This window comes from Juglans regia, chromosome 8 (assembly GCF_001411555.2).
Source record: "Juglans regia cultivar Chandler chromosome 8, Walnut 2.0, whole genome shotgun sequence".
NCBI lineage: Eukaryota > Viridiplantae > Streptophyta > Magnoliopsida > Fagales > Juglandaceae > Juglans > Juglans regia.
In genome coordinates this window covers 29,970,190-29,994,024 of record NC_049908.1, presented here as the reverse complement: position 1 = coordinate 29,994,024, position 23,835 = coordinate 29,970,190, and the positions used below count along the sequence as shown (strand labels likewise).

General features: G+C 36.0%; 4 protein-coding genes across 6 annotated transcripts in view; 3 read left to right on the top strand and 1 right to left on the bottom strand.

The window, feature by feature from the left end:
* Positions 1-23,835, top strand: part of LOC109004516 (probable disease resistance protein At4g27220) — a 963,953-nt gene that overhangs the window by 412,522 nt on the left and 527,596 nt on the right. The gene's annotated exons all lie outside the window — the stretch shown is intronic.
* On the top strand, positions 10,988-13,848 carry LOC109021195 (protein STRICTOSIDINE SYNTHASE-LIKE 5-like). Its single transcript, XM_019003787.2, has 4 exons — positions 10,988-11,511; positions 12,585-12,892; positions 13,042-13,174; positions 13,371-13,848. Exons 1-4 carry the CDS (start codon positions 11,059-11,061, stop codon positions 13,641-13,643), a joined length of 1,167 nt encoding a protein of 388 aa, XP_018859332.2. The 5' UTR covers positions 10,988-11,058; the 3' UTR covers positions 13,644-13,848.
* LOC109017529 (protein STRICTOSIDINE SYNTHASE-LIKE 5-like) lies at positions 18,292-20,964 on the top strand. Its single transcript, XM_018999776.2, has 4 exons — positions 18,292-18,943; positions 19,776-20,083; positions 20,233-20,365; positions 20,478-20,964. The coding sequence occupies exons 1-4, from the start codon at positions 18,491-18,493 to the stop codon at positions 20,748-20,750; spliced, it is 1,167 nt and encodes a 388-aa protein (XP_018855321.1). The 5' UTR covers positions 18,292-18,490; the 3' UTR covers positions 20,751-20,964.
* Positions 20,687-23,657, bottom strand: LOC109017518 (probable acyl-activating enzyme 2). Of its 2 annotated transcripts, none has more exons than XM_018999768.2 (2): positions 23,184-23,657; positions 20,687-22,426 (listed from the first exon to the last, which is right to left on the bottom strand). In XM_018999768.2, the coding sequence occupies exons 1-2, from the start codon at positions 23,511-23,513 to the stop codon at positions 20,984-20,986; spliced, it is 1,773 nt and encodes a 590-aa protein (XP_018855313.2). In that variant the 5' UTR covers positions 23,514-23,657; the 3' UTR covers positions 20,687-20,983. The 2 variants fall into 2 exon arrangements, with proteins under 2 accessions (XP_018855313.2, XP_035549190.1); XM_035693297.1 differs by lacking the exon at positions 23,184-23,657 and adding an exon at positions 22,904-23,001.

Sequence of the window (23,835 nt, the reverse complement as noted above, 5' to 3'; positions counted from 1 at the left end):
GCGCTATTGCTAAACCATTTTCAAGGGAGGATAAACTATTGAGGTTGGCTGGTATTTTGGGCTTTAAAAATTTTTGCTCTAATGAGGCAATGGGGGGTAAACAATGGCTGTCATGAGAGGATGATTTTGATGTAGAGATTGTGGATATGCCAGACCACTTGATTACTGTTGCTTTGAAAATGCGAACTAGAAGATGCTCATCACGTTTGTATATGCTAAGTGCAATTACATGGAACGACGTTAACTATGGCAGGTGTTAGAAGAAGTCCATGGTAGTGGGTGACTTCAATGTTATTCAAGAGGATGGGAAGAGCGTTGGTAGTAATCCGAGATCAATAGTTGCGACGGGTGATTTTAACCAGTGCTTGGATTCCTGTGGCTTGCAAGAACTTCCTTCGAAGGGTCGAAAATTATCATGGTGCAATGGTCAAAAGGGTCATGCGTGAAGTTGGGCACGTTTGGATAGGGCGGTCATTAACGAAATTTTCTTGCGAGCCTTTCCATCAGCATCCATGGAGTATTTATCAAGGAAATCATCAGATCACAATCCTATGTTTATTTAGGGTTCTAATGTAGAATGTAGGTATGGTCCAGCTCTGTTTTGATTCCAGAATATGTGCGTGCATCATCCATCTTTTTTAGACTATGTAGCTGAGGTATGGAGGGAACAAGTCTTGGAGAAAGGGCTTTATAGGCTTGCAACACAGTTAGAAAAGATGAAGGTGGCCTTGAAGAGTTGGAATATGAGAGTTTTTGGCCAATAATAGCATAAAGGAGCTCAAAGAGAGAATTGAATAAGTGGAAGTACAACTCCAAGTTGATTAAAATAAGGAGTTGGAGATGGAGTTGTTGGTCACCAAGGCGGAATTCCAGTTTTGGGAGCATAATAAAGAGATTAGATTTGCCCAGATTGCAAAAAAAAAAAAAAAAAAAAAAAAAAACACTCTAAATTTTTTCATGTAGTTGCAAGTGTGAGGAGGCGATGGTCTACCATTTTTGCTATGTCATTACCTGGTGGGGAAGAGTTGTGGACGCCGGAGGAGGTGCACCCGAGGGCTATCATGCGACATTTCTAGAATTTTCTTAATGGTGCAAGTGCGAGTTCGCTTGGGGATTTTTCTTAGCTTGTGAGTAGGGTGATTTCAGAGGAGGAGAATGAGTTTTTATGTAGAGAGCCTCTTGTTGTGGGTGAGGCGAATGAGCCACTGATGTCTATTCCAAAGCAAAGTAGTTTGGGGCCTAATAGTTTTGGGTTGGCATTTTATGTTTTATGTTGGGACATTATGAAAGATGATGTGGTGGAGGCGGCCAAGGATTTCTTTTCTGGCAGCGTTTTGCCATGGTTTTATTCTTCTTCGTTTATTGTGCTAATTCCAAAAGTAAAGGAGCCAAATAGTTTTGAAAAATTTTGTCCCATAAGTCTGTGTTCAGTGGCCTATATGATTTTTTCGAAGATCTTAGTGAAGTGGTTGGCGTCGTTTCTTGCTCGGATTGTCTCAGCTAAGCAAGACGCTTTTATTCCGGGTCGAAGCATTTTTGAAAATGTTACACTTGCACAGGGGACGATAAAGTCTATTAATAAAAAGCTAATGGGGGCAATGTGATGATGAAGATTGATATGATGAAAGCCTATGATAGACTGGATTGGGATTTTCTTCTAAGATTCTTGGCAATGTTTGTCTTCAATAAGAAATTTTGTGCATTGGTGGAAATGTGTATTAAGTCGCCGTGGTTCTTTATTATGATTAATGACACGTATGAGGCTTTTTTTTTTTTTTTTCTCTAGCGATTGAGAGGTTTACCCAAAGGGGATCCATTGTCGACGTATTTGTTTATAGTCATGGAGGAGGTTCTTTCTCGCTTATTAAAAATTAGGTTTGAGGAAGGGAAAATTGGGAGATTTTTTCTTCCACGTGGTGCACCGTTGATTTCTCATTTATTATATGCGGATGATTTATTAATTTTTTATTAATGGGGAAAGAAATTCAATGAAGCAACTCAATAAAATGTTAGACTTTTATGCTAGCTGGTCTAGACAATTGATTAATAGAGAAAAGTTGATTATGTTTTTCTCTAAGAGAATTTGTCTGGCGAGGCGTTTGAACTTGTTGCGGCTTACAAGTTTTGTAGAAGGGAAGCTGCCTACTCGGTATTTGGGTGCTGCTTTGATGGCATGAAGGTTTACAGCTAGAGTTTTGGAACAGTTAGTGATGAAATTCCAAGAGAAAGTTGCGGGTTGGAAGCAGGGATTGTTATCTCAAGAAGGGAGATTAATTCTTTTTCAAGCATGTGCTTTCTAGCATGGGAACTCACTTGTTAGCTATCTTAGAGATTTCGAAGCTTATTTTGAATAAGTTAAATTCTATGTTGGTGACTTTCGTTTGGGGGGAAGGGCAAGCTATCTTAGAGATCGATTACATGCGCGGATAGATGGTTCGCTTCGTAGTGATGAGGGAAAGAAAACGATGCTATTGGAGGCAATTTTGGGAAGTCATCTGCATTAGGCTTTGCAGATATTGTTGTTGTGCGACCACAAATCCTCCTGGAGGTTGATATTCCTTTGCGTGATCCTCGATTCAATAATGGAGAAATGTTTTTCTTGTTTTCGAAGGCCGAGATCATACAATCTGCAGAACCATTTTCATTCTATGTGGTTCTAAAATTTTTACGTTGTCGACCTTCACTTGATCATGTTCGTGGCTTAATTAAAAATAGGTGGGGGTTGAAATTGGTGCCTGTGGTCGGGCAGTTGAAAAATCTTGTAATGTGCTTGTTCGCTTGTCAAATGAGGATGACTTCATCAGTGTTATGGCCAAGGGAAATTTAGATGTTCAAGGTGTATCGTGTTTGGTGTTACACTGGACACCGGATTTTATTGAAGAAGAGGATTCATCGTGGGTTCCGGTTTGGATTTCTTTACAGGGTTTACCTCCAATTTTTTTCCATGAATCGATTTTACGTAGTATTGGAGGAGGATTTGGTCAGTTCTTGAAAATGGATAATGTAATAGCGTGTGTTACACGTCCGGAAGCAGAATGTATTTGTGTTGAAATGGATGTTTCAAAACCTTTGAGACATTGATTCTGGTTGGGTACTCCGGGGTTAGAGAAGAGTCAATTCCAAGAAGTTATTTTTGAGACAATCCCAGTGTTTTGTGTGCATTGCAGGAAGCATGGGCATTTAGAAAACAAGTGTTCACTGAGAGAGTGATTACTTAATAAGGAGAAGCATGATGCTTTACCGTATAGTGGGGTCTCGTGATAAAGACACCTCGGTGCTAAATCAGGACATGGAGGCTGAGATTCATTCTATGGCGAGAAGAGAGAAAATATTCGAGACCATTCGGGCTCGTAAAAAGGAGGAAGAAAGGGGATTGAAATGGGTGTTTTTTGTGGCGTTGAATGGGAAGGTGCATGATCAATGTCAGATTGATTGTCTAAAGGATCAACCTAGTGCATTGGGGTGTCAAGTGATGGTGATTATCAAGGTGATGATGTGGGTAGAGGGAACCAACTAAGTGCGCATCGTGTTCAGAACATGTGGGATAGCTGGTTTGAATTAACTGAGAAGGATACAGATGAGGAGAATTAGAAGGAATCGGTGAGGCCTTCACCCAGGAGTTTGTTGAGGTTAGTTGACGAAGTGCTGGAATTTGAATTAGGGAGGTATAGTAGAAAAGGAAGCGTTGGGCACTGAAGAATTCAGTGATGAGTTTTTGGCTTGCCGAGCAGTTTCAGATGTTGAGCCTGAGGAAGAATTGAATGAATTAGCCGCAAAATATTTTGATTCGGACCCTGATATGAACGTACCTCTTAAAAAGTTGAAGGGGGTAAGGAAAGAAAAATCCATAGTGGTACTGGAGCGACGTACTCGCTCAAAAAAATTTATTTAATTATAATGAACATACTTACGTGGAATATTAGGGGAATTATTTCATTGAAATGTAGACTTTGGCGTATTTTGAATAAAAGCCGCCTGTCAGTGGTGGCTCTTTTAGTGCCTTTTCTTAGTGCTAATAAATGCTGAGGATGGGGGGAAAGTTTGGATTTTTTGGGACAACAATTTTGATTTTGAGATGATTTTAATGTCGGATCAAGCAGTTAGTGGCTGGTTTGTTCATGGGTGTGGCCGAGTTCTTGTGACTTTTGTATATGCAAGTTGTTTCAGCTGGAAAAGATTGGAGCTTTGGGATTTTTTAAAATTACAAGACCCTCATGGGTTCTCGTGGTTCATTGCGGGGGATTTCAATATCATTCGACATGACAATGAGAAGGTAGGTGATATTTTGCAGGCTTCCATGGCGAAAGTTGAGTTCAATGATTGCATCGATGATTGTGGTTTGAATGATCTTTAGTACGAGGAGCAACAGTTGTCTTGGTGTAATGGAAGATTAGGAGGAAGACAAATCTGGGCAAGGTTGGATAGAGTGTTGGTTAACATGAATTTTGAAAATTTATTTGGAGATTTGCATGTTCAATATCTTCCAAGAACAACTTCAGATCATTGCCCAATGATGGTTCCTTTAATCAGGGAGAGGAGGTCGATGGTAAGGCCTTTCCGATTCCAACGTATGTGGGGGTCTCATAAAGGTTTTCTTCCTCTAGTGCAGGAGGTGTGGAGTCGTAGAGTGGAGGGATGTGCTATGGTGCGGATTAGTCGAAAATTAACTCTTGAAAGGAGTTCTGCAGAAGTGGAATGTGGAACATTTCCGAAGAATGGAAATCGAACTAAAGTTACTTGAAGATCGCATTCTTTGCTTGGAACAAGAGGTTAGTGTTAACTATTCATCACAAGCCGAGAGTGAGTTATTAACGTGCAAGCAAAATCACTTGAAATGGTTACATCAGGAGGAAGTCTTGGCATGTCAAAAGTCTTGTGTAAAGTGGCTAGCAGAAAGGGTAATATTGCTTTCTTTCATGCCATGATGAGAGTTAAGAAACAAAACAAAATGGTAGAGCGGATGGTGCTTGACGTTGGGAAAATTCTAGGGTCTTTGGATGAGGTTCATGAGGGTGCGGTGTGGTTTTATCAGAATTTATTAACTGCATCCAGAACAGAGAATGATGTCTCAGCACTAGAGTTGCTGTTACCGTTGGTTTCAGTGCAGGAAAATGAACTTTTGTGCGCGATGCCATCTATAGAAGAGATCAAAGCAGCCATTTGGTCTATTCCGTCGGATAGTAGCCCGGGGCCGGATGGTTTTTCTGCTAGTTTCTTTATACTAGCATGGGATGTTGTTAAAGATGACTTTGTTGAAATGGCCAAAGAATTTTTTGAGGGGAAGCCATTAACAACTTTTTTTGGTGCTACAAATTTAGTTTTAATCCCTAAGGTGGATGGGCATGCGGGATTTGGACAGTTTCGGCCTATTAGCCTTTACTCGGTTGTTTATAAAATTATGGCAAAGATAATGGTTTGCTGTTTGGCTTCGATACTTGATTGAATAAATTTCTCCTAAGCAGGCAGCTTTCATTCAGGGTAGGAGTATTTTTTAGAATATGTCTTTGGCATAGGAACTGGTACATGGCATTAATAGAAATGTAAGGGGGTGGTAATGTGATGTTAAAAATTGATATGACCAAGGCTTATGATTGAGTAAATTGGTGGTTTCTTTTGGAGGTTTTACGGAGATTGGGTTTTTCAGATAAATGGCGAGAGCTTATTTTGATTGCTATATCTTCTCCATATTATTCAATTATGTTAAATGGTTGCACCAAGGGTTTTTTTAAGGTGTCACGTGGTCTTCGACATGGTGATCCTCTCTCACCTTATTTATTTATTTTATCTCAAGATGTGTTGTCGTGGATGCTAAATCGATGTTTTCAGTTGGGAAGTATCAAGCCTTTTAATTCAAGTGGGGGAACCTTGATTACTCATTTGTTGTATGCAGATTATCTCTTGATTTTTACTAAGGGTGGCAAGACATCGATGCGGAGGCTTATGGAGGTATTAGGCCGTTATGAGGTAATGTCTAGGCAAATGATTAGTCCTAACAAATCTTCAATGTTCTTCTTTTCCCAATATTTTGTATGAAAGAAATAATGGTTTGAAGAGAATCTCTGGTTTTGAGGAAGGGATATGGCCTTGCACATATTGGGGATCCCGCTGTACTTGGGAAGAATGAAAGTGAGGATGTTTGACCCCTTGTTTGCAAAAGTTCAAAAAAAAAAAAAAAATTAGCAGGGTGGAAAAATAAACTCTTATCCTTTGGAGGTAAGATTATTCTAATTAAGCATGTTTTGAATAGTATGCCGATTCATATGTTTTCAGTTATGAATTTGCCAAATGGAGTATTCGCGACAATAAAAAGATTTTCTCTAATTTTTTATGGGGATCTAGTGTGGAGAATAGAAAGAGGAAATGGATTTGATGGAGAAAAATATGTTTGCAAGTGGATGAAGGTGGACTTGGAATTGGAGATCTAAATGAGGTTCAACACTCTTTGCTTATGAAGTTCGCCTAGAAATTAATTAAATGAGGTACGTTGTGGTCCACTTTCTTTGCCTCTAAATACGTGGGTAATGCGCATTTGTTTTCGATTATGTCTTTGGGGCAAAGATCTCGGTTTTGGAGGAGCATTATGCAACTTTTACCGAGTGTAGTCTGCAACTCGAGGTGGCTCATTAGGTGTGGACAGGTGAGTTTCTGGTTTGATAACTGGCTGGGAGATGGACCGTTGTCAATGGAGAATTCAGTGGTAGGGGATGCAAAACTAAAGGTGAATGAGGTGATGGAGGATACAGGGCCAAATTATGAGTTATTAAGGGAACTCGTTCCAAAAGAAGTGGTGGAGAAAATCAGACGTTCTGGCCTTTGGGTGCGTCAAGGTGAGGATTTATGTGTATGGAAACATACGGTCGACGGTGAATTTATAATGATATCAGCTTGGGAGGTGACTTGAAAGCATTGCCCGAATTGTGCTTGGAGGAGATGGTTATGGCAAGACTTTGTGCCGAAAAATATGTCCTCCATGTGCTGGAGAGCTTGACGGAAAGCAATTCTGGTGAGGGATTTCAATAATAAGAGGCATGACCTCGTTGTTATTCTAGGAAAAAGAAGAAGGAGGAGGAGGAGGTTACAAGGTTTTGATTTTGAAAATGACCAAATTATCAATTGATTGAAACCGAATTAAGATCGACTCTAATCCTATTATTTTGTATTCTATTTGTCGAGTTCAAAGGTTAGTAAAAAATTATTGGCCCCAGCAAGCGGAGGAAAGGAAACTAACTCTCCAATAACTATCAATTTACGCCATCAATCAAGAACTTACCATTAAGATTAATGATCTATATATCATATACTTTTTTAATTTGTTGATCTTAAATTGTTAGATCTGAACTGTTGACGCTGTGTTTTGTAGGCTGGACAAGGTTCCAAGTACTCGGGCCGCGTCCTTCACATACAAAATTAAATTGTTAGATCTGATCTATATATATTATGATGCAAGTTGTCAAAATCTGGTAGTTTAATTATAAATTTAAAAACCGATTTGAGAAATGCAAGATATATTTTACCTTGATTTATACCGTCTCAGATATTTTAAAAAAAAAAAAACAGATTTGAGGCTACACCAAATCCCTCAAGTGCCTTCATAATTTCTTTCACGTTCTTGAGCTCCTGAAAAGTCATACACGATAACTTAAATATATATTCTGAGCAGAAAGTAAATCAATAGTCATAAATAAGAGAAATATTTTAATTACAAAGAGATTATATAAAAGTAATCTCACAAATTGATGTGATTTCGTATAAAAGTAATCTCACAAATTAACGTGGCTTCATGTGGTTCATCAGATTGTATAGTTATTTTTTTGTAAATTAGTTCTAACGAATTATATGAAGTCACGTCACTACAAGAAAATTGCTTATTTGTGGCCATTTAATTCCAGCGAAATGATTATTTACAGCCAAAATGAGCCTGTTTTGGTCACAAATAACATTTTCGCCGCAATTAAATGGCCACAAAAGTCCATTTTCCTTGTAGCGTGTCAGTTTGTAAAATTATTTTTGTATAATTTCTTTGTGACTATAACAATTCTGATAACTGAGAGTAAGAAAAAGCGCCCTTGGTTTTGCTAGCATAACATTAAGGTGGGGTTTGGATAATGAAATGCGATAGTTTTAGATAAAAATTGAGTAAAATATTATTAGAATATTTTTTTAATATTATTATTATTTTAAAATTTGAAAAAGTTGAATTATTTATTATATTTTATAGAAGAATTTATAAAAATTATAATGATAAAATGAGATGAATTGAGATATTTATGGTAAACTGACCAACAAAACCTGGATACATCCAAATCAAATTAATAATGCCCACCGACCTTGTAGCTCAGTAGCACTAATTGGCACCCATACAGCTTGGGGTTCTATATATAATCCCCCTTCAACTTACACTTTCCCAGAAAATCAATTACAAAATGATATATAATAATGCTAACCAGTGGATCTTCCTTTCATCTTTGAAACTAATTGCTGCAGGTTGGAAAATTCTTTGGTAGCATCTGCACATAACAAGAAGCTGCATGATAATGAATACCACACAAGTACTTACCAATCTGTTTTCACATATGAGATGTTAAATTTGAGTACAAAGGATTAATTTTATACAAAAGCAGGACGGACATTCAAGCTTTACATGATGATTCCGATCCAACTTGAGTTTAATTAATGTAGGGTTCCATCCTTCCTCTAACTTTTCTAAAGGACAGTACTATCGCAGTTTTCCAGTCCCAAGCTACATGGAAACGATTCTTAATTATTTGTAGGATCGATCTGTTCATATATATACATGTCGACATACCATGCTTCATGGTCAATTTTGATGGATTTTGCTCATCTGCATGATATCCAGGGGCGGAACTATGTTGTAGGTTGGGGGGCGGTATTTTAAAAATTAGTCTTATATATTATATAATTATAATTTTAAGTATAAATATTCTTAAAATATTTTAGATTGCCCCCCAACATTCAAACACAAAGTATATCACTCAAATATCTTTAAATCCATTAACATAAATTAATAATAGTCTCGATTTGACATCTCTATCTCTCTTTATTTGCCTTTGGTGTGTATTGTGCAGTTTGTCTAGTTTTATATCAATGATATCATATAAATTTTTATTGTCTTTCTGAGCTTACATATATAGTTACATGATTTTTTTTTATTTTTTATTTTTCATTTGGGTCATTCTCGACTTCATTAAATTTCTTGCATATCACCTGTACATAATCTTTCTTTACAACCTTTGAGATGTTTTTAACCACATATTAATTAATTTACTAGCTAGAAGTTTCAAGAAAGTTTATCTAATAATTAAAACAAATCTGGAAGATTTTTGCATATGAGAGGTAGTAAATTTATCTAGCTAGATGATTTATGAGACGTTTCTAGAGAGATAGAGAGTATGTGAAGAATTTATTTTCTTTTGTGAAGAATTTATTAGTTTTTCACATGTTTTTTTTTTTGTTCACTTATTAATAGTAATACAATTATACAATAAAAAATCTAACGACTTTTATATTATTAGATACTTTTTCAAGTTTATTCTTAATCTATAAGTTTTTTTTTTTAAGCTTAGAAAAATATGAATAAATCGAGAAAAATTGTATAATTTTATGACATATGATTATCTTTTTATATAGTCACGTGCAAAAAGTACATATTACTTATGTTGACACATACCGCACACTTTGCCGATCGCCTCCCAGACACCAAATTCTAGTTCCGCCTCTGTTGATATCCAATCACCTTTGCTGCTATTCTTGAAAAATAGTTTTGAAAAAACATAAAATCTTTTCATAGAAGTACTAGACAATAGTAACCATTCATTAACTAAAAGCTCTTCAAAAATTGACTCTAAATAATACTTAATTAAAAACACCATTATTTATATAAATGGGCTAACATATAAAATTATCATTCAATTGACAAGCTCTTATCGGTAAGAGTAGCACATCCAAAATACTAAATTTATAAAGATAATTTTTTATCTAAATATTATCAAGTTTATAAAAAAATAAAAAAATAATAATAATACATGTGAAAATTACAAACAAATATAATTATCCAATATAATACACGGCGGCATGTGGATAATCATGTGGTACGGTACGCAGGAACTCAAAGTCGACGAATTCAAATTTGTTAATTTGTTGAATAAAAGAGTGGCTTGGAAATAAGATTAGTGATAAGTGGTGTATGGAGATGTTTGAATTTGAAGATGATTTGAGATAAGTTGAGATAGATTGTAAATAGTAATGAAATGAGTTATAAATAATAATAAAATTTATGAATTAAAGTTACTGAATAATAATGAATAGTAATGAGATGAGTTGAGATGAATTAAGATAAACTGAAATGAAATACGCATACAAACGTCTCCTGAAGTCGGATATAAACTGGTCGACGTTGCAAATGGCGGCCACATGTCAAAACTATGCATCGAATGTGGCAGGACTCTTACAATTATTGCCATGCACCTACGTACATGAGACAGCGATCTGCAGCGCGAAAAGGATGGAAAGGTAGGTAAGATAGATCATTGACCATTACTACCTCAACATTTCAATAATAATGCAATATATGATATGAATTATAATAATGCAACATTTCAGCAAGTCTTTGTGCCATTTCTTCTGTCTTCCCAAAGTATATTTCAGTATCATTGAAGTTTGATTGATGAAATATTGTATTAATGCAATGCCTTGTGCTACATAGTAACTATAAATGTATTTACAGATTGTTAGATTCTGAAAATGATAGTAATAATAACATAATTTGTTGCTCATGAACTAGAAATGATAATTTTATAGACTGTGAAAATAAAAATGAAAATAATTGTTAGAAATTGTCGAGGATAGTTGGAGGTTATGAAAATAAAAATAAAAAAGTATTTAAATAAATAAAAAAATTGTATTAAAAAATAAAATCTCTCTCTCTCTATATTTATATATTGCTCTCGTTTATAAGCGCTGTTAATCTGACATAATCATCCTTTCCTGATACCGAGTTGATTCTGCACTTACTAACGCCCTCACTCTCAGTACCCCACCATGTCTGAGTCAAATAAGCCCGACTCAGCTTCCACTCCCAACGCTTCTCGTATTACTTCCAACAGCAAAACCTCATGCTCATGGCTTTTCACCTCTTTCATGACGGTACTGGTCCCCGTTGTGGCGGCGAGCATTCTGTACAACCTCGACTCGTTCGACCCGGCTCCACTGCCCCCCGATCTGTTGACTCGGCACGCCATAGCCGCGCCGGCGAGCAACAAGCACATGCTCCGTGGAGCGGAGCTGGTGGGCGTGGGGAACTTGGAGGGACCAGAAGATGTTGCTTATGATCACAGCTCCGGAGTCATCTACACGGGCTGTGCTGACGGCTGGATAAACAGAGTCAACGTGAACGACTCGGAGGTGCAGAAGTGGATCAACACAGGCGGCAGACCTCTGGGAATAGCTGTCGACGGACTTAAACAGGAAGTTGTCGTTGCCGATCCAAAAAGGGTAAAGCTCGCACAGCTAACTTACGGTTTAAAGTATCATGAGTTAGTTATTATGGGGAGATCAGCCACGTCACTCTAATTAGATAAAAGTTGTACTCAATCAGTAAGTCATGCTACACCAATGAGTCAATGACATAAAAAGTAGAAAGTTTTCGGGTAGATGCAATTTGCTAAAGCATATCCAATTGAGTAATTACTCGCATTTTTTTTTTATTATCCTCTCGTCATTTTATAATATAATATTAAATAATTAATTTATAAATAATAAAAAATAAATAATATTCAATCATTTAATACCGTCACATCATAACATGATGAAAGAATGATAAAAAAAAGATAATAAATAGATTTGTTGAATCCAATCTATAAATTTAGCTGATAGGTATCTTATGCTTAGTTTACTTTCACAATTTTTTTCAATTCTTCTCGTTTTTTTTAATTATTACAATTTTATTAAATTTTTATATAAAATAAAATAAACAATTATAATTTTTTTAAATTTTAAAATAAAAATTATATTCTAATAATATTTAATTCAACTTTTAACTTTAATATCATCTCATTTATAAAAATAAACGAAGCTATATAGCCTGCGATGTAACTACTTTTTCTGTATGATGTCTTGTATAAGAAAAATTCTATTTATAATTTTCATACCATATATCATATATAATTTTTTATTTTTTTTTATCATCTTTTATATCACACAATTTTTTTTTATTATTTTATTTCAAATAAACTAGTTCAGTTTCTATCTATATACTTATATCTATCTATTATTGGAAAGATGGTGCATGAAAAGTCTAAAATGAAGAAGATAAAGGGCTTCAATGATTGAGATTGGGATGACCCTACTGACCTAGTCATGAAGATATTTTGAAACACATTCGATGGCGTAATCCATATTATCTGTTTGGAAATTTATCAAATTACAAAATATCAGGGGAATGACTTGTTTGGAAACGTGTTTTTTTCTATGCATGCTTGGGCTTGAAATATGTTTTGGGTTAGCCTTCAGCATGCTAATGAAATCTGGTGTGGTGTGCGTACGTATATAAAACAAAATAATATTAGGGCCTACTGAAGGTGACGGCAGAGGGCAAAGTGGAGGTGTTGACAGATGAGGCCGAGGGTCAAAAGTTTAGAACCACAGATGCTGTAGATGTTGCACAGAATGGCATGGTTTATTTTAGTGATGCTTCCTATAAATATAGTTTAGACGACTTCTTTTGGGATATGTTGGAGGGTAAGCCCCATGGTAGACTTCTGAGTTATGATCCAGCTACCAAAACCACCCAGGTGCTGCTCCCCAATCTTTACTTTGCTAATGGAGTCGCTGTCTCCCCTGATCAAAACCATGTCATCTTTTGCGAAACAACAGCGTATGTTTGCCGAGTCCACTTCTTTGCATTCATATATCTATTCCTCTCTCACTTTAAAGCTCTCGAAGTTCAGATAAAAACTTGAAGAAATCTTGTTCCTGTTTTGTTAGTTAACTTTCTTTAGCCATTGATTCCAATAATGGGTGCAGGAGAAGGTGTAGAAAATATCATATTAGTGGCAACGAAAAAGGAAAAGTCGACAAGTTTATCGAAAATCTACCAGGCATGCCTGATAACATCCGATATGATGGAGAAGGCCACTACTGGATTGCACTGTTACAGGTAATTTGATTCTTAATTTCCCTTTAATATATAAGTTGTCCTGCTTTTACAGGAATTCTTGTCTTGCTTGCTTGCTTGCTTGCGTTATGGAATTCGATCAAAAGATTTTATGAATACAATTCCTTTGGTGTACAATCCTTTGAAGAATTCTAGTACTTACTCAGCACATTATTCTAACGAGTCACTGTTTGTGCAGGAATACACACTTTCATGGTATTTAACATTCAAATATCCTCTCATCCGAAAGTTTGCAGCAATTGCGCTGAAGTACACAGGGCAACCATATTTTTTGGGGAGGTCTGGAGGGGTTCTGGTCGTTGACTTGGTAGGAAAACCAATTGCTCACTACTATGATCCTGAACTGCCTCTGCTCACAAGTGCGATGAAGATCGGAGATCATCTGTATTGCGGTTCCTTTGTTGCCCCCTACATTATCAGCCTCAACCTGAAACAATATCCTGCCGTATAAAAACAAAGATATTGTACTTCTTGATAGTTGGCACCCTTACAATTATCGGCTAGATGCTCTTGATCAACCTGTAACTTTGCACATGGTTCTGGCTCTCTGTTGATGTGTTCTGGCTCTCTGTCTCTGTAAGTAGACTGTATGTGTTTGTATGGTTCTGACTATGTTTGTTATTGAATTAAATAAGATATTAGTCATTACAATTTTTACAAACTTTTAAATAAAAATACTATAAATAATTTCATTTTTTCAAATTTCAAAACAAAAAAAATATATATATATTTTATATGTCAGGAACCTCTCTAAGGTAGGACCCTCCGGACCCACCCCTATAGAGCAAACTCCGATCCCGTACATCGCACCTTCGGAAGTTTCCATACACAAAACTAGTTAAATCGTTGATTTTTCACTGGGAGATGTGGCTCCAAATGATTGTTTGTATCCATGAGGTGTTAAATCTTGAACTTTGAAGGGAGTGATACTTTAACAAAAATAATATTTTAACAATATTTTATTCAATTTTTATCTTATCTCATTTCATTTTATCTCGTCTGTGTAACCAAACAAGGCCTTAATGTTCATCCCATTGAAAGCCCAGTGTCGAGTATAAAAGCAATAGATAAACTTTAAGGATTGTTGAACCCAAGGTATCAAATTTCATATAATTATATATCTACATATAAATTTTGATGATAATAAATGAATTCAAGCATAAAGAATTCTCAAACTCAAGTTGTCTATACAATGGAGCCAAGCACATCAACAAATCAAACATGAGCAAAAAATGAAATAAGCTTACAAATAAAGTTATTAGAATAATTTTGTACATCTCTAGATAAATTTTAAAATTGGATTAATGTTCAAAATTAATATTTTCTCATAAAATATCAAATTGCATTTTTTATATGTGCATGACATATTTGAATATTAAAATTTTGAAAATTGAATTTTTGTAAGATGATTGTTTGTCATCTTTCACATGTGCATATTTTGTTTGAAATTTTTCAAAAGTAATTGATATTCTTTTTGACATATGTGAAAAGTAGATGATTTTATTTGAAAAATTTAGAAAATAAATAGTGCTCCTTATGTCATATGCGAAAAGTAAGATTAAATTTGAAAATATTGAAAAGTGATTAATGCTCTTTTTGACATGCAAAATGTATATGATTTTGTTTTAAAAATTTAAAAAATAAAGTGTGCTCCTTTTGTCATATGCGAAAAGTAAAAAATTAAGTTTGAAAAACTTGTAAAGTGATTGATGCTCTTTTCGACATATGTAAAAGGAAGATGATTTTGTTTGAAAATTTTGAAAGGTAAATCATGCTCATTTTCTCATATGTGAAAAATAAAAAATTAGATTTGAAAAATTTGAAAAGTGAAAATGATGTTGTCTTTGATAATTGCAAAAATAAGAAACTTTTATTTGAAAATTTTAAAAAGTGAATGGTGCTTCTTTTTGACATGTGAATCTTTTTAAATTTGAAAATGAAGTCTCATATGTCTATAAATAGCTCAATTGAGATATTCAAATTCAGAATATAAGAACATATCATTGCAAGCTTTACAACAATCATTCAAGCTTTTAATATCTCTTCTCTAAGCATTGAGCCTTAACTCTTGTTCATTTTGAGAGAGATATAGTTTTGTGCTGTATTGTTTTATTCCACTCATTGATGAGTGTTTTTTGATAACCTATCCACTATCAGCTCTTGTATCAGTAAAAAGGTGTTTATAACCCTTGTGTATGTAGAAAGTGTTCTACACAGGGAATAGACGTTGAATCACCACGTGTAAGGTGTTTGCAAATGTGGAGGGTGTTCTACACAGATTATTTCACTACAAGAAAAATGGGCTTTTGTGGCCATTTAATTGCGGCGAAAATATTATTTGTGACCAAAACAGACTCATTTTGACTGTAAATAATCATTTTGTTGGAATTAAATGATCACAAATAAGCAGTTTTCTTGTAGTGTTTATAGTAGTACTGCTCAAAAGTGTAACTGATTTCTGTCTCCACCTGAAGGAGATTGAATAGTAAATTTAAAAATTTTCAAGAGGTAGCTTAAGGCGAGGACGTAGGCAGTGTGGTTGAACCTCGTTAAAATATTGTTTTCTTCCTCTTACCCTTACTTTTTAAATTTACTGTTGCTTCATATTTTATTCATATTTATATTGTGTATTTAATTTATAATTATGAATTTTTAAATACAATCCAATTCACTCCTTATTGTGTTAGTCATCTGACCAACAAAGACGATGATTAATATACAAAAAAGTAAAAGTGACATAACACAAGTAAGACACAACTACTCTAAACAATGAAAGAGACATCTATAAAAAGAGAGAATCTTTACAAATCTAGGCACTCATATGCATTATCTTCAAATCCTCTCTTCCTAGATTTCTATAGGGATAACCTCTTATTCAACCTCTCCTCTACTATAGAGCACTCGCATTAGCCAAATGCCAGTGAAAGTTATAATTTAGTTAATGTGGCTCAAATTTGGCCTACATTGGATTAGTCAGACTAAATTTATCTATAATATTAGCTACAGTAAAACTCTCACACAAGTCATATATAATTTGAACTATAGTAAAGTCATATGTATATTTTATTATTTCTAACAAACCCTATCCCCCACACGTTCTCGTTCTCCTTCCGGTGGCTCATACATTTGAGCAAGTATTTGTGCCATTAATTTCTTCTGTCTTTCCAAGTACATTTCAATATCCATTGAAGTTTGATTGATGAAAAATTGTATTAATGCAATGCGCAACTATAAATGTATTTATAGTTTGTTGGATTGTGAAAATGATAGTAGTAGTAGCACACTTTATTGCTCAACTAGAAATGATAATTTTATAGATTGTGAAAAATAAAAAATGAAAATAATTGTTGGAAATTGTTGGGGAGAGTTGGAGGTTATGAAAATGAAAATAAAAAATTATTTAAACAAATAAAAAAAATGTATTAAAAAATAGATTAAAAAAATAATATTTTATTATTATAGAGAATGAGATAGCTAATCTAATGTTGAGTTTAAGGTCCCATTGGTTGCAAGATTTAGCTGAGATCAACTCAGTTCAGTCTAATTTTAAGTTGAGTCTAACATTCCAATACTCAATTTTCAAATTATTAAACGCATCTCAACTCAAAACTTCTTTACATGTAGGATCACAATATTTTTCAACTTAACATATCTTTATACGTGAAACTTATAACTTTTTTCAAATTTTTATAAATAGTACTAAACTCATCATAACATCCAAACACATCTAAACTCATTTTAGATAAGTTCCACATAACTCATTTCACCTATTAAATTCACTACTATTCATAAAAAAACTCAGCTTAACTCAGCTCAATTTAACATCCAAATACAACTTAAGTTTTGAATAATTAATTGAAAGTAGAAAAGTCATATATTAGCCAAATTTTAATTTTGAGAAACCTAATCCAATCTAGTAATGATCAACCTTTGTTCCTTTATTGCATGAAGAATGGAAAAGCGCACAATAAAAAAGAAATAATAAATTTCACCACAAACAATTCGTGGTAGAATTTTATGCCAAATTGACTAACTGTATCTCTTGTCACAAAAAAATAAAAAAAAGAAAAAGAAAAAATAACTAACTGTATCTCTTTATTTATATATTTATATATTTTTATTTACGATTTACTTCAATAAGCATCCAAAGGGCCAAACATGTATCAATTACCATCAAGGTTGTACAAGAAACCAAAAGATTGATTAGGACCGACTCAGATCAGCCGGTCGAGCTCGGAACCGGCAGTGAACCGATCGGCAGATTATGAAATTTTATGAAAATTGATGTCAGCCGGTTCGGTCTTGATTCGAACCAATAGAAAACTGTTGAACCGGCCGACATCTTAAACCATTTTTCTTTTATTATATATATAATCTATTATAAAACGACGTCATTTTGCTTATGCAGTTTTTTAAAAAAAAAAAGGAATGGCGACGTTTGGCATAACCGTTTCTACCTAGGATTTAAACAACCATATTCTCAGTCTCTTTACTTCGTCATTTTGAGCCCTCAGCACTCAATCTCCTCAGTCTCCAGTGGCGTAGCGACTCATCCCTTCCAGAATCCGCAGCGGCGCAGCCCTCCATGTCTCTCCTTTTCAAGCCCTCCACTCCTGTCTCTGCTCTCCAACGGCATCGGCATCGGCATCAGCAGCTTCCTCAACCATCCCCCTCATTTCATCATCTCCACTCTCTAGATAAAATTTTTTTTATCTAGTGTTTTTTCTATTTTCTTGATTAATGAATATGTTGTTTACTATTTTCTTAGATTCTTAGATGATTATGTTATTTACGATTTTTTAGATTCTTAGATGATTCTGTTGTTTTTTGGTAGTTGCCTGGTTGGATTAAATAACTACTTTGAACAATTTGTTTTTTGAAGAGACATAACTGATTTTCAACAAACTGCCAAACCGATCGTGAACCAGCCAGCAAATGTATATGGCCGATTTTACCCCTTATATAGTGGATTTTCGGCCGATTTTCTTTTCCAAAATATTAGTTTCGGTCGGTTTTGGTTTGTGTACGGAACCGAACCGTACACACCGAACCAAGGGGTCGGTTTTTTACCCCTATACCATTACGAAGCCATCATCGTGGACCGTGTTGTTGCACTCGGCCGGCGGCCACGTCGAAAAATACCATTAACAGTACCTATAAAAGGCTATGCTCACTCTTTCTCTCTCTCTCTATAGATATATTGCTCTCGTTAAGCTCTGTTAATCCGACATAGTCATCCTTTCCTGATACCGAGTCGATCTCTGCACTTACTAACGCCCTCACTCTCAGTACCCCACCATGTCCGAGTCAAATAACCCCGACTCAGCTTCCACTCCCAACGCTTCTCGTATTACTTCGAACAGCAAAACCTCATACTCATGGCTTTTCACCTCTTTCATGACGGTACTGGTCCCCGTTGTGACGGCGAGCATTCTGTACAACCTCGACTCGTTCGACCCGGCTCCACTGCCCCCCGATCTGTTGACTCGGCACGCCATAGCCGCGCCGGCAAGCAACAAGCACATGCTCCGTGGAGCGGAGCTGGTGGGCGTGGGGAACTTGGAGGGACCAGAAGATGTTGCTTATGATCACAGCTCCGGAGTCATCTACACGGGCTGTGCTGACGGCTGGATAAACAGAGTCAACGTGAACGACTCGGAGGTGCAGAAGTGGATCAACACAGGCGGCAGACCTCTGGGAATAGCCGTCGGCGGACTTAAACAGGAAGTTGTCGTTGCCGATGCAAAAAGGGTAAAAGCTCGCACAGCTAACTTACGGTTTAAAGTATTATGAGTTATTATGGGAAGATCAGCCACGTCACTCTAATTAGATAAAAGTCGTACTAACAATAAGTAATGCTACACCAATGACATTAAAAAGCAGAAAAATTTCGGGTAGATGCAATTAATTGCTAGAGCATATCACACGTTTTATATATGATGATTTATATAAGAAATTTTTTTATACCATATATGGTATATAATTTTTTATTTTTTTATCATCTTTTATATCACACAATTTTTTTCTTATTTTTCTTATTTTATTTCTGTTAAATTAATTGAGTTTTTACTCATAGTCCCTTCAGTGCGTACTTCTTAAGATAACTATCTACTTATATCTATCTATTATTAGAAATAGAAATACTTTAATTACAAAAAAATTACACATCACATAAAGTTATGTCAGATTATAAAATTATTTTTAATATAAAATTAATTTAACACATTATGTGAAGTTACGTCAATTTATAAATTTATTTTTATGTATAAATCTCTTTATATTTATAATATTTCTGGTATTGAAAAGATAGTGGATGAAAGGTCCAAAATGAAAGAAGAACTTGAGATTGTGATGACCCCACTAACCTAATCATGAAGATATTTTGAAACACATTCGATGCCATTACGCCATATTATCTGTTTGGAAATTTATCAAATTACAAAATATCAGGGCAATGAGTACTTGTTTGGAAACGTGTTTTTTTCTATGCTTGCCTGGGGTTGAAATATGTTCTGGGTTAGTCTTTAGCCTGATAATGAAATCTGGTATGGTGTAATGTGTATATAAAACAAAATAATATTAGGGCCTACTGAAGGTGACAGCAGAGGGCAAAGTGGAGGTGTTGACAGATGAGGCTGAGGGACAAAAGTTTAGAACCACAGATGCTGTAGATGTTGCACAGAATGGCATGGTTTATTTTAGTGATGCTTCCTATAAATATACTTTAGATGAGTCGGTTTGGGATATATTGGAGGGTAAGCTCCATGGTAGGCTTCTGAGTTATGATCCAGCTACCAAAACCACCCAGGTGCTGCTCCCCAATCTTTACTTTGCTAATGGAGTTGCTGTCTCCCCTGATCAAAACCATGTCATCTTTTGCGAAACAACAGCGTATGTTTGCTTATTCCCCTTCTTTGCATTCATATATCTATTCCTCTCTCACTTAAAAGCTCTCGAAGTTCAGATAAAAACTTGAAGAAATCTTGTTCCTGTTTTGTTAGTTAACTTTCTTTGGCATTGATTCCAAATAATGGGTGCAGGAGAAGGTGTAGAAAATATCATATTAGTGGCAACGAAAAAGGAAAAGTCGACAAGTTTATCGAAAATCTACCAGGCATGCCTGATAACATCCGATATGATGGAGAAGGCCACTACTGGATTGCACTGGCTGTGGTAATTTGGTTCTTAATTTCCCTTTAATATATGAGTTGTCCTGCTTATATATCATTCTAGTACTTACTCAGCACATTATTCTAACGAGTCACTGTTTGTGCAATACTGGCAGGAATATACACTTCCATGGTATTTAACATTCAAATATCCTCTCATCCGAAAGTTTGCAGCAATTGCGCTAAAGTACACAGGGCGAACATATTTTTTGGGGAGGTCTGGAGGGGTTCTGGTCGTTGACTTGGCAGGAAAACCAATTGCTCACTACTATGATCCTGAACTGCCTATGCTCACAAGTGCGATGAAGATAGGAGATCATCTGTATTGCGGTTCCATTGTTGCCCCCTACATTATCAGCCTCAACCTGAAACATTATCCTGCCGTATAAAAACAAGATATTGTACTTCTTGATACTTGGCACCCTTACAATAATCGGTTAGATGCTCTTGATCAACCTGTAACTTTGCACATGGTTCTGGCTCTCAGTTGATGTGTTTGTACGTGGGTTGGAGACTAGATAATGAATTAGTGAACCTAATGACTGTTTGTTCTTGAATTAAAGAAGAACAAACTAATAATTAAGAGAAATTGGCATGCTTCAACATTTTGTTACACTTTTGGTCAAGAGAGGCTGCCCATAGTCTTTGCTTTCTCTCTCAAAATAAACTTTTGTGTCTTTCCGGTCGAAGTTTTAGGCAAATCCTCAAAAATTACAGTCCGAGGAGCCATGTAATGTGGTAAATGATCCCGACAAAACTTGATTATTTCTTGAGCACTGACATGATCATATCCCTCTTTTAACTTCACAAATGCACAAGGCGTCTGGCCCCAGTGATCATCCGGTCGTGCAACAACTGCAGCCTCAAGAACTGCTGGATGACCAAACAAAACTGTTTCTACCTCAACTGTGCTTATGTTCTCCCCGCCAGAAATTACTATATCCTTCAAGCGGTCCTTCACTTCTATATAATTATCAGGATGTTTCACTGCAAGATCCCCACTTCGAAACCATCCACCACTGAAAGCTTCTTCTGTGGCTTTCAAATCTTTGAGGTATCCACTCATTACAGTATTGCCTCTAAACATGATCTCACCCATAGTTTTACCATCAGCCGGTACCCTTGCCAGTGTGACAGGATCTCTTATGTCAACCTCCTCCAAACCAAGATGATGCACCCCTTGTCGGGCTTTCAGTTTGGATCTTTCATCAAGAGGTAAAGAATCCCACTCGGGTTTCCATATGCAAGAAGTCCCAGGACCATATGTCTCGGTGAGGCCATACAAGTGAGACACACCAAAACCCAGCTCTTCCATTTTGGAAATAATTTGTGGAGGTGGTGGTGCACCGCCTGTCATCACTTCCACCTTGTGAGGAAGTGGACTTTGGTCACTGACTGGGGAATTCACAATCATGTTCAGGACAGTTGGTGCCCCTCCCATGTGGGTGACACTGTGCTTAGCGATGCTGTCAAATATACCCTTTGGAGTAACTTTTCTAAGGCATATATTGGTGCCTCCCTGAGCTGCCAACCCCCAAATGAGGCACCACCCGTTGCAATGAAACATAGGCACAGTCCAAAGGTAAACTGGCATTGAGCCTATTCCATGGAGAAGAACTGTTGCCAATGAATTGAGATATGCACCTCTGTGACTATATACGACTCCTTTTGGTCTAGATGTTGTGCCCGAGGTGTAATTTAGGCTGATAGGATCCCATTCACAATTTGGACGTCTTACCTGGAATCCATTCTGTCCATTTGCCAGAAGACTCTCATATTCGTAAGTGTTAGAAGTAATGTCAACAGGACATGGGCCATCAGATTCAGATATCAACACTAGGAGTGGCGGCTCTGCACCTGTCTTTTCATGAACCTGGAATGCTCCACGAGCAATTTCAAGTAACTGGTAGTCTACAAAAATGATCTTTGCTTCTGAATGTGTTAGTAGGGATGACAACATTGCTGAATCATAGCGTGTATTAAGCGTACAGAGAACTGCCCCTGCCATTGGAACTGCAAAATGTAGCTCATGCATTGCAGGGACATTAGGGGCCAGGGTTGCAACCTGTGAAAGCAAGCTAGAGTTACAAATGTGGAAAAAGGGATAGAACTGAATGTCAGGACCATGTGTGTAAGCATATTTGAGTAAGAACAATTTCCATAGAATTTACTGGATAAAGACAAACATATTTATTGTATCCTTAAGGAAAAACTCCATTTCTCTCTATCCTAAGGCTCAAAATCTCACGGTAGACCAAGTTAATGATAAATTTTGCAGGTAGCTCTCAGTTAATTTTTCAAAAATGAAACCAAGCATCAATAAATCAACTATACAAGGGAACATAAGAACATGCTTTGTAATTGTTTCTCTTGACCATATATCTTCTTTGTCCGATCATTAATTTAAAAAATAAAAATAAAAAAATGCCATTACAAGAGAAAACACAACAGAAACGATATTTTGTTTTTCTCATTCTTTTTTAGGGGCCCTTCAATACGGAAGAAACAATATATTTGCTTGCTAGAAAAAATCATTCTATACCAAACCAGATCACTTGATAGAAATCCAGATACGGTGGAAAGAGGAACTAGTTGAGACTACGAGAACATCAAAATTGTGCCTGCATCCTACTGTTTTTTGTACTAATCCTGCATCCACACCTCAAACAAAGTTTATAACACCCATAAATACCACAAAAAAAAAAACCGTAGCAAGTACGAAGTCGCAAAATAAAAAATAATAATAAAAGACTCCAAAAAACAATGATCAAGACCACTAAACCTTGACAAAAAAGAAATGCATGTTAAATAAATCAACTCACCACATCCCCCGTAGAAATTCCCAGCTGTGTCAGAGCAGAGGCCAGTCTCAGACATCGTTCATGAGTTTCACCCCATGTATATTTCACAGAACCATACACGACCGAGGTTCTGTCTCTGAAAGCCTTTGCCGCTCGGTCTAAGAAACTTATGGGAGACAAAGGAACGTGATTTGCTGAGCAATGAACCATACCCTCCATCGATCTCCATGATTCTGGCTCGAACCTCCCGGAAAAGTGAGAGAATTTACTAGAATTTTGAGTGATAGAAAAATGAAATCGATTGAAACTACAAACGAAGCGAGTCCAGGAGTTCCTGAACAGGTGGTTCATGGTGGCGGAGGAACAGAGACTTGACAGCGAAGTTGGGGGAGATAATATAGCAAGTAATTATTGGTTTGTGTAAGGGATTGAAAACTGCTCGTGTTCAAAGGATTGATCAGAACAAATCCGAGCGGAAATATTAATGTTAGCATTATCCAAATAATAGTTGCTAAAGTCTTCCTTTTTTGTCTTTTTATTTGTTGGAGAAGAGGCTTGGAATTAAAGACAAAATTGCGGCTGGAGAACGGACAAAAATCGTGGCAGAGTCGTTTTTCGGTGTGGGCGTGGTTAGAAAAGAGAAATGATATCTATAATTATAATATTTAAAATA

Bases quoted from the DNA above. Each gene is read 5' to 3' on its own strand.
- LOC109017529 (XM_018999776.2), top strand. From the start codon at position 18,491: ATGTCCGAGTCAAATAACCCCGACTCAGCTTCCACTCCCAACGCTTCT. The intron at 18,944-19,775 runs GTAAAAGCTCGC...AAATAATATTAG, and splicing joins TCGTTGCCGATGCAAAAAGG to GGCCTACTGAAGGTGACAGC. The intron at 20,366-20,477 runs GTAATTTGGTTC...CAATACTGGCAG, and splicing joins ACTGGATTGCACTGGCTGTG to GAATATACACTTCCATGGTA.
- LOC109021195 (XM_019003787.2), top strand. From the start codon at position 11,059: ATGTCTGAGTCAAATAAGCCCGACTCAGCTTCCACTCCCAACGCTTCT. The intron at 11,512-12,584 runs GTAAAGCTCGCA...AAATAATATTAG, and splicing joins TCGTTGCCGATCCAAAAAGG to GGCCTACTGAAGGTGACGGC. The intron at 12,893-13,041 runs GTATGTTTGCCG...TAATGGGTGCAG, and splicing joins ATCTTTTGCGAAACAACAGC to GAGAAGGTGTAGAAAATATC.
- LOC109017518 (XM_018999768.2), bottom strand. From the start codon at position 23,513: ATGAACCACCTGTTCAGGAACTCCTGGACTCGCTTCGTTTGTAGTTTC. The intron at 22,427-23,183 runs GTGAGTTGATTT...TTGCTTTCACAG, and splicing joins GAATTTCTACGGGGGATGTG to GTTGCAACCCTGGCCCCTAA.